The sequence below is a fragment of the Carassius gibelio genome, chromosome B5 (assembly GCF_023724105.1).
Source record: "Carassius gibelio isolate Cgi1373 ecotype wild population from Czech Republic chromosome B5, carGib1.2-hapl.c, whole genome shotgun sequence".
Lineage (NCBI taxonomy): Eukaryota > Metazoa > Chordata > Actinopteri > Cypriniformes > Cyprinidae > Carassius > Carassius gibelio.
Genome location: NC_068400.1, coordinates 20,702,843 through 20,715,012, shown reverse-complemented (window position 1 = coordinate 20,715,012; position 12,170 = coordinate 20,702,843). Strand labels below are relative to the sequence as shown.

Genomic DNA, 12,170 nt, shown 5'->3' with positions numbered 1-12,170 from the left:
CCCTAATATATAATATTAATATTATATAATAATAATAATATAATATTAATATGAACATTTTGAGTTACGCTATGCAGTAAAATAAAATAAAAATAAAGTCACACTGGTTTCGAATGGATGAAGTATTTATTGATAATTATTTAATGGCGTTAATAAGTTAATTCAGCGCTTCAGCTGTGATTAATGAGGAATGTAAGCATTGAACGGTGCAAAGCCATGTTCTCACTTGCACCTCCTAGTGGGGTGATGCAGTAGTTCAGGCCTTTGTTTTAGTGGAGTGACATACCGATAATAATGAAATAAGGATATTTTTCCTACAACCTGCTTATGTTTCTTTTCCATATCAAAAAGAAAAAAAAACCGTGTGAGTGATTTAGTTTGATATTAGCAGCTTGTTGAATAAGTGAGCCATTGCTAAGATACCGAATCGTCTCAGTGATTGTAAACAATAGAAACATTTGGCACTTATTCAAATGCACAGACATCTCACTCTCAAAAGTAACATTTATATATTATTTAATAAATCTCAAGGCAGATATTTGACCATGCTTTGATGAATAAACTTGCTTTAATATGCTTTCATTCTCATTAGTTGTTGCAGTAACAGCGGTTCTTGTAACTGTATCACCGTGACATAAGCACGTGCTATTCATGCTGCTTAACCATGAATTAACAATTAACCGTTTAAAGCTGTGTTGAGCAACATATTCATATTTTTTACTTGAAAGAGGTTCATAACCCCCTTTAACCTTGGGTTTTAAAGCCCCGCTCCTGGTATTGTCATGCGAATACAGTGGCGAAAGTAGCACAGCATAAATGTGACATTAACCAATCAAAAACCAGATCAGCATCAAACACATAATTACTGTAACCTTTTTAAGAACATATCAACATTCCATCACCATGTCCTCTGGTCCCAAATCCATCATTAAATTCAAAATAAACATACTTTTTCAAACCAAATAGCCATTGTGACATCTCAAACAAATCATTTTAACATACTCCGGATACACAATAACAGAAGAAACACTTTACAGCAAGCTCCCATTTGTTAACATTAGTTAACTATAACATGAACTAACAATGAAAAATACTTATGAAGCATTTATTAATCTTAGTTAATGTTAATTTCAACATCAAAAGTTGTATCTGTTAATAATATTTAATGGACCAGAGAAATAACACAACATGACATTTGTTATTAATTAATGTTAACAAAGATTATAAATGTTGTAAGAAATAGATTGCTCATTGTTAATGTAAGTTCATGCATTGAGTAACAGTAATAGAACCTTATTGTAAAGTGTTCCTGTTTTCTGACTCTCCTGCAAATCACACCATTAATAATGAGAGACTTTTGCCATTTGATCCAGCTTAATACAATGGCCCATTTTTGCCTGTTTGTCTTTGTTATAAAAGAAATGCCAGGGAAAAATACTCCTACACTCAAATTCTTTGTCTTGCTGTCAAGGATGCACGATATACAAAAGCCCTTTTGTTTGGTGTCATCAACAGAAGACAATACTTTATTGTAAAAGTGTATCTTTTAAGTAACATTCATCATTTAGAGATTGTGTTTACAGTTCGTTTGACGCTAATGGAGTTTTCAACCTAATAACCGTTTCTTCTCTAGCCGCTGTGGCAAAGACAAGCTACGTTTTGGCCTGTCAGGAAACACCGGGCTAATAAGTTATTCCCTTGTAATGTAGCAGGAGCACAGTGGGACAGGGGAAACAGGGACATAAAGTTGAAACATGGAAGTCTAGCAGCTTTACTTCTTCTGAGACCCAGCCACGGCGGGTTTGTCATCACGGGTGATGGGAATGGAGCGCTCCGGGCCGTCTGTGTGCCTGCGCGGGGCCGTCACTGACAGAACGCCATCAGAAGACAGGGAGGAAGTGACAGAGGCTGGATCCACTCCGGCAGGGACACGGTATTTTCTTAGAAACTCTCGTGAGACGAAACCGTGATCATCCTGCGAGGAAAGCACAACATCGTTCTGAGCAGGTGATAATGAATGGTCCGTCTTTCACTGCTTAACTCAACGTTTACTTGCGGCACAAGGCCAGTGATGCTGGTGATGACATGTGGATATTAAACAGCAAAGCCAGTCATGCAAAGGTCTGGGTAGGTTTTAGTTTACACCCTGTTGAAAAACCAGCATAAGCTGTTGTTGTTGTTGTTTTTTTCAACAGGGAAGTGTTCAGTGTTTATGTATTGTGAGTTGCTACCTGGCGATCCTCATGTTTGGCATGAATTTCAATGAAATCTCCGTTGATTTTCACTGACAGCTCCTCTGGTTTAAAGTGTTTAACATCCAGATTTAGCGAGAAACAGTCCTTTTCCATTTTCGTCTAAGAAAACAGAATAAATGACATATATTTAATAGTTTAATCTAATGTTTACAATTAGCACTTCAGATTCAAAAGAATCATTAATTAATTAATTTTGACATTTCTTTCATGGTGATTTCAAAACTGCCCCCCTAAATTCTTGTAATGGGAAAAAACTAAACTTAAAAAAATGTATTATCCTGCAGACAGGACGGTTTTCATTACTTTATCATATAGTTATAATATGAAGTGTTTTCTTAAATTTCAGTGTTAACATAATAAAATGACTTCAAACACCCATTATATATGAACTGTACAGTGGAGAAAATGTACAGCCAGCCATTATCACAAATTAAAACCATTTAGGTTAATACGAGACCCCTCCTCTTTGCTTTGAGATCCTAAACACCCAGTTTATTTTGAGATAGCGACTCAATAAATTAGACACGGAACTACAATAATGCTGATGTAGATTAAGCACAACGTTGACAAAAGTCATTGGAGACTCACTTCAGAAAGGCTGCTGTCCACCCAGCTTGGCCAGCGGAAAAAGGAAGGTCGTGGGTAGTAGAGCGAGGGAATCATGTCGGCCTCAGAGATGGGATCCCCAAAGTGCTGGTCAAAGATCCGGCTGGGAAAGAAGGATGGCCAGAAGGAGCGACGGAACCAGGGATACTGGATGGCGATGTCCATTTTGTGTCTGGGCCTTAGCAGCACTCAGAAAACTGCCGTCCCTTCTGTCTGCGCGCTTAAATAGAGCAACACAGACGGCCTGTGGATCTTTCTGGAATAATGATGTAAACAGTTTGTCTGCCTTTGCCTCTTTCACTTTGGCCCTCCCACTGTCCTGTTCTTGCCACCCTGTCCCCTCTTCCAACCATCACTCTCTGTATTTATCCAAAGAGCTGATCAGATTTCAATTCAGTCAGATACCAACTGGATTACAGTGCAAGCCCCCAATAGTGCTGATGGTCCCTTGTGTTCACTGCACTGGAAACTACGCTGAACCTGCCAACACTGAGGAAAGTCAGTAGTTGCTTGGCATTCTGGTGCATCCAGCTGTGGCTCATTTGATGCCAGCACAGATTAGGATGCCCATGAGGTGATGTGCCCGTGCATATTTAGGTTCTGAGCCCCTTTGGAGGTTTAGTCTTTACTGAATCTGACAGTGAATGTGGCTGAGATCACTGTGCCAGGCTAAACACCATACAGAGTCAATCCCCATGAACGAGCCCTCGGCTGGGCAGTGTGTACACGGCTTACTTGAGCTGGCACGCTGATCGGACATCATCATTTTAGCGGGGTAAGCATTCTCGGTCGCTGTGCTCTCAGAGAATATTTTAAAATTAAAAATAAAACATTTTGTGAATTTGGTGCACTTTTAGTTCACTTTTAGCAAGAAAAAAATTACAATAATGAACTTAGTAAAAAATGTTGATTGTTTGACACAAAATGTGGCTGTAAAGGCTGCATAAAAAATAAAAAATAAATTATACAATTCAATTCAACTATAATTAAGATTTTCATTATGCATTGAGAAATGATTTATTATTGTTGTCAAATAAATAAATATATATATATATATATATATATATATATATATATATATATATATATATATATATATATATATATATATATATATTATTATTATTATTTATGCTGCAAATAACATTTTGACTGATTAACATAATGCTGTTATGAAGTACATTCATGTTATTTCATTTTATTTTAATGTTTTATCTTAAGGCCTATTCCAAACAAGATTTTGCAAGAGTTGAAATAGCAATCTTTTTTTACTTTGAGATCTAGAACTGTAAGACTGTTTTGTTTTTTGAGTCTATCACTAAACCCATGCATTTGTGTACAGTATACAGTATGTCCTCCTATATGAGCAATGCAGGTCTACAGTGTTTACTAAAAGCTATTCGTAGTTAGATTTATCACCGTCCTGTCTCAAGTGTGTCTATCTCACTTCTCCTTTCCCCTACTGTTCTTTCCACCCCTCTCCCTTTCTAGCCTTCCTGCTCCTCTCACACTCCGAAAATGAGTGTAACTGAAGTCTGTCAATCCAGTGAATTCTTCCGTTATCTTGTCAACCTGCTACAGAGGTCAGAATGGCTGACCGAACCGTTCCTCATGCCTACCCAATGAGTGTGGATTACGAGATGTGTTCACCCCTCGAATCTATGATCAGAACTTTGCAGAAGGTCAGTAAAATTAGAGTCTTGAATATAATAGAAATATACAACATTCTGAGGCAAAACATCCTGTATGTGTACATTGTACACATACACTTGTATTTTTATATATTGCAGGCTATCATGCTGTCCCAATGACTTTAAAAATGTTTTAAAGCAGTTCCCATCTATTTGATTTTACCACATACCAAAAAAAACAACAACAACAAAAAAACATTTTGATTGTCAGAGGGTCAGCCTATAGCTAATAAATATATAATTGCAAAACATCCATATTAGCACTTATACTATGACAGTAGTGAAATGTGATGCCTCAGTAACAATTTATATTTAGAATTCCACACATGACATGACCAAAAAAACCTCTTGTCCTCTTCATGACTGATTATGAGCTGATCTTATCAAACAAGTTTGCAGCAGGTTTGGAGGCCAACTGTGAAAACACCACTCACTGTTAAGCTATAACAGAGCAGCGTGTGTAAAAATGCCACGTGTTGTAGGATTAAAATAGAAACTGTAAGTGCAGCCTGAGTCTTGATCTGTAGCTGGCATCACAAATTGTAAACAGACTTGACATGCAGATTTCTTCTGCCTTCTAGAAGAGATTTCCTAGTAGAATATAGAGAGAAAAGCTTTTCATATAATAGTAGATGCATTTCCATTAATAGTAGCAAATTGCTTCATGGTCAATGACATGATTTTAGTTTCTTTGTGTGGATTTTTTGTTCGATTTGATTCAAAAATTATATCAAAAATGCAATACAGAGACTTCAATACACCTGTATGGAGGCATGAAAAGTAAGTTATACTACTGATATCACAATGATGAAAAAAAGGCTTATTAAAATAATGAATTTAAAAAAATTAAGTCATTTGGCATATACATGTAGGGCAACTACCATTCAGCAACATGTAGAAAAAAAATAAAACAAGATATTTGATCTTTTTTTGTTGTTGATTTTTTTCCGTTCTGGAAGTATTAAGTTAAAGTGTAAGCGTGACACAACTGTTCTGATATCACAATGAAAAAAAAGTCTTAAAAATAAACTCAAATAATTAAGGATATTATATTCAATATTTTCTTTAAAATGAAGAAATCTGCTTCATTGTTGATTAAAATATTAAAAGAAAAAGATGTCCACCAAGTCATATAGTGCACAAAAAAGTAAACAAAACATCAAATGATATCATGAGGTCATAAGTATCTTAAAATATGAGATGCTTTGACATTTTAATGATAAGGCAAGGTTAGTTCAGGTTATATGGATTTATTATAATAAATTATTATATTATCTTCCAAGCAGGAAGGAGGAAGTTCTGATATATGCAGCATAATCATAAAATGTTTATATTGTGTTGTTTCTAATTTTATTATGAAGACAAATTACATGCCGTGGACGCGTTGTGAGAGTATGATTAACTGAGATTATGACGTATTTGCCTTCTTATCCTTCTCAGCAGTGAGTCCCAAGGACCTTTTGGCCCCTGTCCTGTACCACGGTTACTACAGTCGTCCTCGCATCAACAAGCAGCTGGAGCAGGGCTTCTCTCAGGTAGAAATTGAAGATGATTGGTTTCGAGTTTTGCTGGATGTGTGCCAGTTCACTCCGGATGAAATCAGTGTGCGAACAGTGGACAACCTGTTGGATGTGACTGGGCGGCACGCTCAGAGAATTGGACCAGCATGGCTTTGTGAGTGGTGAGTTTACCCGAACATTCGACTTACCAATGGGTGTGGATCCGCTGCTGGTGCAGGTGTCTCTCTCACATGACGGGATACTGTGCATCCAGGCACCACGAAAAACTGAGGACCTGGAGCCTAAAATCAACCAGCTCAAGATTCAAGTGGACAAGAAGGAAAGCAAAAGTTAATAAGATGGACTTGATATAAGCAGAACTCTGTAGAAAAGTCTATGGAGTTGGAATTGTCCAACACTTTCATGCTCATTTATTAAATATTTTGGATATTTTAAATAATTCAAAGTTCTCTCACTTGTGTTGTCCTTTCACAGTTTGTTCAAATCCATTCTACAGAATCCTGCAGATTCCAGGCTAAAATTAGTGCAGAAAAAGTCTACAGATTTCTTTTGGGGTTATATAGGTTGAACGTTTGGAATAATTGTGATTTTATTCCTGCTGTAAAGCTGATATTTTAAGCAGCATCAGTCTTCAGTGTCACATGATTCCTCAGATGTGCTAATAGTTTTGCATTTCTGCAACAATTTTGCCACAGTTAATATATAAAAAGAACATGATTTTAAATTGTAATAATATTTCACAATTGTACTGCTTTATTGTATTTTTGATCAAATAAATGCAGACATGACAAGAATAAAATACTTATTTTAGAGGAAAACTTCACCAAAAATGCAAACTTGCTGTTTATTTACTCACTCTCAGGCCTTCCAAGATGTAGGTGACTTTCTTTCTTCAATTAACTATTGCTTTAAAAACATTAACAACAACAACAACAAAATCTTAATTTTTTCTAACTTTTGACTGGTACTGTACATTAGTTACTTCATTTATGCTGCACTTTACATCTGGGAGTAAAACTGTCCTCCCAGGAATTTTATGACGCATGTTAAGTTCCCTCAGGATAACCTTGCTGGTTCTGTCACCATATGTGAATTTTTGCTAGACATATAATTTTTTTTTTTTTTTTTTTGTTACTCACAGTAATTGTGAAAATGAAAAGGTCACCAGCCATTGGTTGGCTATAAAGATAGCCCTACCCCAGAGCTGTGCCATTGGTTGAGCCACTGTTGCGGTGTTAAAGTTGTAATGACTTGGTTCGATCAATCGTTTTTAACTGGATGGATGCAGATCTGAATGTGAGTTTGAAGTAAGAAAGCTAGCGCAGCAAACATCATTAAAGTTTTGAAAGCACTATGATCACAGTGTTCACACTTTCCTGGGAAATCAGTCTACCATAGTTTACTTACAGTTTTCTCTTCATATTATCCGGATCGGAGAAAGATTTTTTCATCGCAAACTTACACACTTCAGTTTTAATGAATGATTTTCTAAAAAGACTAAACATGTCATAATATGTCACTTAAAATTGATTGTTTAACTATTTACATTCACAAGTATGTGGATATTACAATACAGCTACTGTACAATGCAAGTAGTACATATTAGGTCCCATGTAAACCAAGAGTTCTCTGCAGGGAAATGGATCTCTTTTTACCTAATCACTTCCATTCTATTCTGTTCATGAGTGAATGACTGCAAAGATATACAACATTTAAGATACTGCCAAACATTCATGACCTCAAGGTCAGCCTCGACGATAGGGGCGTTGCAGTTCAAGGTACAAAGGTAGCTTTCTTTAAGAGCAACACCTGCAGGACTCTAGTTACAGAGGAACAAGGAAATGAAAAATGAGCAACTGATCAACTCTAGGCATCTGTGCACTGACGACGATCTCTGCCATGGGGAGCAGTTTAACCAAAGCAATAAATAAGTGAGTAGCTAAACATTTGCATGTTTAAATGGATAAACATACTGGGTACAGTTTACAGTATTTATTTACTCAAATGCGACAGGGTTCTATGACGTGCTTGTTACATGGGCGTAGGATCTTGATGGGAAGGAAACTGCCTTAAACAAGATTCATTTGTGTTGCTAAATGATCTGTTCACTATTTAACACAAATGTGAACCTTTAAGTAGGCTATTCTTTGAGAAACATGATCCTCTGTGTCTGTTCATATTTGATAGTTGGAGTGCTTAACAAATGCTGTTGGTGTTCATGAGGTATTGCATTGTTCAGAAGAGGGAAATGTATTGTATTAGCATTTAACACAACAAAGAAGTAGGAAGCTAAATATTCTTCCTCTTAACCTTGTAAAAAAGTACACTTTTTGTTTTCAGACACTTAGATTCATGTTATTTACAATTAACTGAAAATCTATTATAGATCAGGTTCGTATTAAATGCTATCTTAAAAATGTTTTTTGACCCACTTAAGTAGGACGTGAGTGCATCTTTTTATGTAATTTCAGAATTATGTCTATTGTCTTAGAAATATTGTTAAAGTCTGCCGAATGGATACTTGACAAATATTTATGGTAAATAAAATGTTTACTAAAATGTAATTTCTGTTGAAACTTGTATGTCGCTCATTTAATAATAATATGCAATTACACATTGGAAATGAAATAACTTCAAATGTCAAATCAAATAATACACTACAGTTAAAGTTATAATCAAGTATTTTGTGCCTGAGCATATAAGTCAAATCAAAATAAAGCATGATGATATTATAAAAATATAAAAATTACTTTCTTTCAGGGCCGTAAGCAGGTTTTTCTAACCAAGGTCTCAAAATCGAGACTGGTAGGGGGTTCAGGGGCTTGTTTCCCCGAGAAAATTTAGATTTTCCTGACTTAGCCTACATGTGTGCATTTTAAGATGTTTTAAGGCTCATCAATTGGATAATGGCATTAAAAACAGTGAGCAGTAGTAGCATAAATTATTTTCAAGATAACAGATTCTTAAACATGAGAATCAGATTAGGCTAAATGTTGGAATGAATGATGCACGCTTCAAACTGGAAATTAAGATAGTTTCTCATCACATCACATGTCTAAAATTATTAAACATGAATATATATATATATATATATATATATATATATATATATATATATATATATATATATATATATATATATATATATATATATATATATATATATATATATATATATTCTTTGTTTGGAATTATTTTTGTTGGCGGAAAAAGAGCAAAAACCTGCAACATGGTGTCTAAAACGTAAGACTCTTAATTAACTTTTTGTTTATTGAGTTGTTGTAAAAAATATATCAAATTGGCACTTTTTGTGTGAAAGTGATATTTGAAGTGGTATAAATATGTACATTTTCTGCCCCCATGTCTTGAATTTTGTGATAGTTCGAAACTTATTTTAATAGAGTGAGTCATGCAGAAAGAATGGACTGTAAATAGTAGCCTATATGTCTATGACGCGCACCAGTCTAGACTTCACATAATGAATGAGTATGCTCTGTATGGGTGTTTTGAATGTTTCTTTCAAAATACTCGATCATGTCAAATCGCACATCGTTATAACAACAATTACGATAAATCGCACACCCCTTCCGCTGAAGCATCTCAGATGAGAAGATCTGTTACCTTGGCTTTTTATCCTTGTAGCACCAAAGCAGAATTACTATAGCCTAAGTTAATTATTTTCCGACTTCTGTTATTGGAAAAATACCAAGGTTCGGACCTTGGGGACCTCAGTGGTGTGTATGGCCCTCCCTACTTACCGTACATTTACAATTAATCATTTAGCAGACGCTTTTATCCAAGGAGACTTTTACGAGGACAATGGAAGCAATCAAAACCAACAAAAGAGCAATGATATTAGCTTAACGCAGTACATTTAGCAAGGGTTTTTAAAATAATATAATAAGTAAAAAGAAAACAGATAGAATAAAAAAAGAATAGAGCAAGCTAGTTAGAGGTCTTTTTGCTTTTGTTAATTGTATATACAAAAAGATTAGAAAGGTTTTTTTTTGTTTGTTTAAAGTAAAACTTTTAAAAGGTATACTTCGGTTATTAATAATATTGTCATGATAGTGTGCACTCTTTATGAACATTCAAGTGGCCTTTTATTTCTCTCTTTATTCATCTTTATTTTATTAATTTTTTTAAAATGGAAAAGTCTATCAGTTATCAACTTCATTTCGGGAACTACAGAACAAATAAATAATTGTAGTATGTGTTTTTTTTTCTTAGATGGAGAATAAATCCAAGAAAACTTTCACAAAAACAGACAAAAAGAAAAGGTAACAAAACACAATAAAACTAATCTATCCACTTATGAGATAACAAATGAAAAAGATTCTCTGATTAGCAAAACAATGTTTATTACTTGCGTTATTGTAATTAATGTTGATTACTATTCAACGTACATCTTTACAACAGGTCCAACTGCGGTTCCTTCCCATCAGGTGGGTTGGTTTAACTGGTCACTAAAAAAAACCTTTATGCAAATATATGCAAATGTTTTTGTGACGACAACAACTCTTTTTCACAGCAGGCCCGTGTTGAGGCTCACATGTATGACCTTCCGTCAGCTGAACCGCAGTATGCCCAGGTGAATAAAAACCGGAAGCAGAATGAGGATGCTTTACACTACGCAGAGATTCAAGTCCTACAGTCTGAAACTGCGACCAGCAGAGCAAAACTGAATCAGACTTCAAACAACGACGTCACGGAGTATGCAACCATAGACTTTAAAAGTACTGTGAATACACAGACGTCAGCTGAGCCTGCAGATTTATTCATCCCACCTGGAGAACTACAGAGACCAAACATGAGCTTTTCTCACAGGAAGAATGTCCACTCAAAACGAGCAGTTATGGCGTGAACAAACAAAAACACATTTCCGTGTATTTTTGTATTATTCTATCCTGCTGTTTTACTATTGTACCTTTGAACAAGGCATTCCAGTGCCATAAAGAGGTTGTTTGTTTAAAATATATAGCCTATGATATCATTTCTGCAAATCAAAATACATAATATATTTTCAGCCAACTGGATTATTAATTAAAAGTCCATTTATAGTAATCATATAGTCTTGTGTAGCCAGCTAATGTCAGGTTCACTTTGTGGTTTATTCTGACTAGAAGGGATTGTTCTCTGGAAAAGATTTCTAGTCAAGTGAAAACAAAAGAAGTTGGTGCCATGACTCACCGACGTTTCAGTAAGCTGTAGCCATCTGGGAAATGACATCATGACAGGGTTTATCACTGGGTTCCTACTTCCAGGTTGGAAGTGCAACCTCCGGCGAAGCTCCAGCTGTTATTTTAGTCTAAAACGCACTCTTAACAATGTCTACCAGCTGTGGCTAATTGGATCATGCTTATGAATGATATTCAAGTGCTTTGTACACATTACATAATTGATTATATTAATTCTCTATGGAATATGAAGATAAGACGATAGCAAAATAGGGTTTTATTGCTGTGTCTAAAAAAAGAACACCCTTTCACTCACTCGAATGGCATACGGAGCCATGTTTTGCTTCATGGTTTGCCTTATTTCTTGTGGTCGGTTAGGATAAAGTAAGATTATTACACAAAGTAAGATTACACAACAACACACAAAAAAGACTCTTTTAGTAATGCATTCATAAAAGCAAAACAACTATTCTGAAATTCAACAGGAAACTCTTAAGTTTTGCTGATTCAGTGTTCAATATTAATATTGAAGTGCAACATTGATAACATGTACTTGTCCTATAGGACCACAAACTATGTGTGAATAAATACTCAATTGTGCATTGAAGAAAAGACTTCGTAAGGCATGTGAAACGTGCAGTAGCATTAAATAGGAATGCATGCCCTCTGCTGGTCAAAATATCAGAACACTGATTTTATTAAAGTAGCTAACAAAAGCCATACTCTTCACTCTCTGTCTTGACCGTTTTATACAGTCTATGGTCTTGACTACTAATAAAGAATGAATAGCAAGCTAAATTCAACAAAGTATCATCATTAGTTCATCATCATTATACGCTATCGATTAAAAAAATAAACTATAAACGATTAATATAAACATAAACCACCCCCTGTGATTTTTATGATCTGTTCTTTCCCAAT

General features: G+C 35.2%; 3 protein-coding genes across 4 annotated transcripts; 2 read left to right on the top strand and 1 right to left on the bottom strand.

The window, feature by feature from the left end:
* Nucleotides 1-549: 549 nt before the first annotated feature.
* cryabb (crystallin, alpha B, b) lies at nt 550-3,026 on the bottom strand. The gene is made up of 3 exons (XM_052557505.1): nt 2,844-3,026; nt 2,232-2,354; nt 550-1,975 (listed from the first exon to the last, which is right to left on the bottom strand). The coding sequence occupies exons 1-3, from the start codon at nt 3,024-3,026 to the stop codon at nt 1,772-1,774; spliced, it is 510 nt and encodes a 169-aa protein (XP_052413465.1). The 3' UTR covers nt 550-1,771.
* A 258-nt stretch (nt 3,027-3,284) lies between these two features.
* hspb2 (heat shock protein, alpha-crystallin-related, b2) lies at nt 3,285-6,660 on the top strand. The gene is given in 5 exon segments (XM_052557506.1): nt 3,285-3,636; nt 4,353-4,508; nt 4,511-4,543; nt 5,993-6,207; nt 6,209-6,660. Coding segments are annotated over 4 exon segments (504 nt in total). The 5' UTR covers nt 3,285-3,636; nt 4,353-4,450; the 3' UTR covers nt 6,407-6,660.
* A 1,217-nt stretch (nt 6,661-7,877) lies between these two features.
* On the top strand, nt 7,878-11,048 carry zgc:193711 (uncharacterized protein LOC569781 homolog). 2 transcript variants are annotated; one of them, XM_052557508.1, is made up of 4 exons: nt 7,878-8,003; nt 10,303-10,352; nt 10,492-10,517; nt 10,607-11,048. In XM_052557508.1, exons 1-4 carry the CDS (start codon nt 7,972-7,974, stop codon nt 10,934-10,936), a joined length of 438 nt encoding a protein of 145 aa, XP_052413468.1. In that variant the 5' UTR covers nt 7,878-7,971; the 3' UTR covers nt 10,937-11,048. The 2 variants fall into 2 exon arrangements, with proteins under 2 accessions (XP_052413468.1, XP_052413467.1); XM_052557507.1 differs by having other exon boundaries at nt 7,883-8,003; nt 10,604-11,048.
* The last annotated feature ends 1,122 nt before the right edge of the window (nt 11,049-12,170 follow it).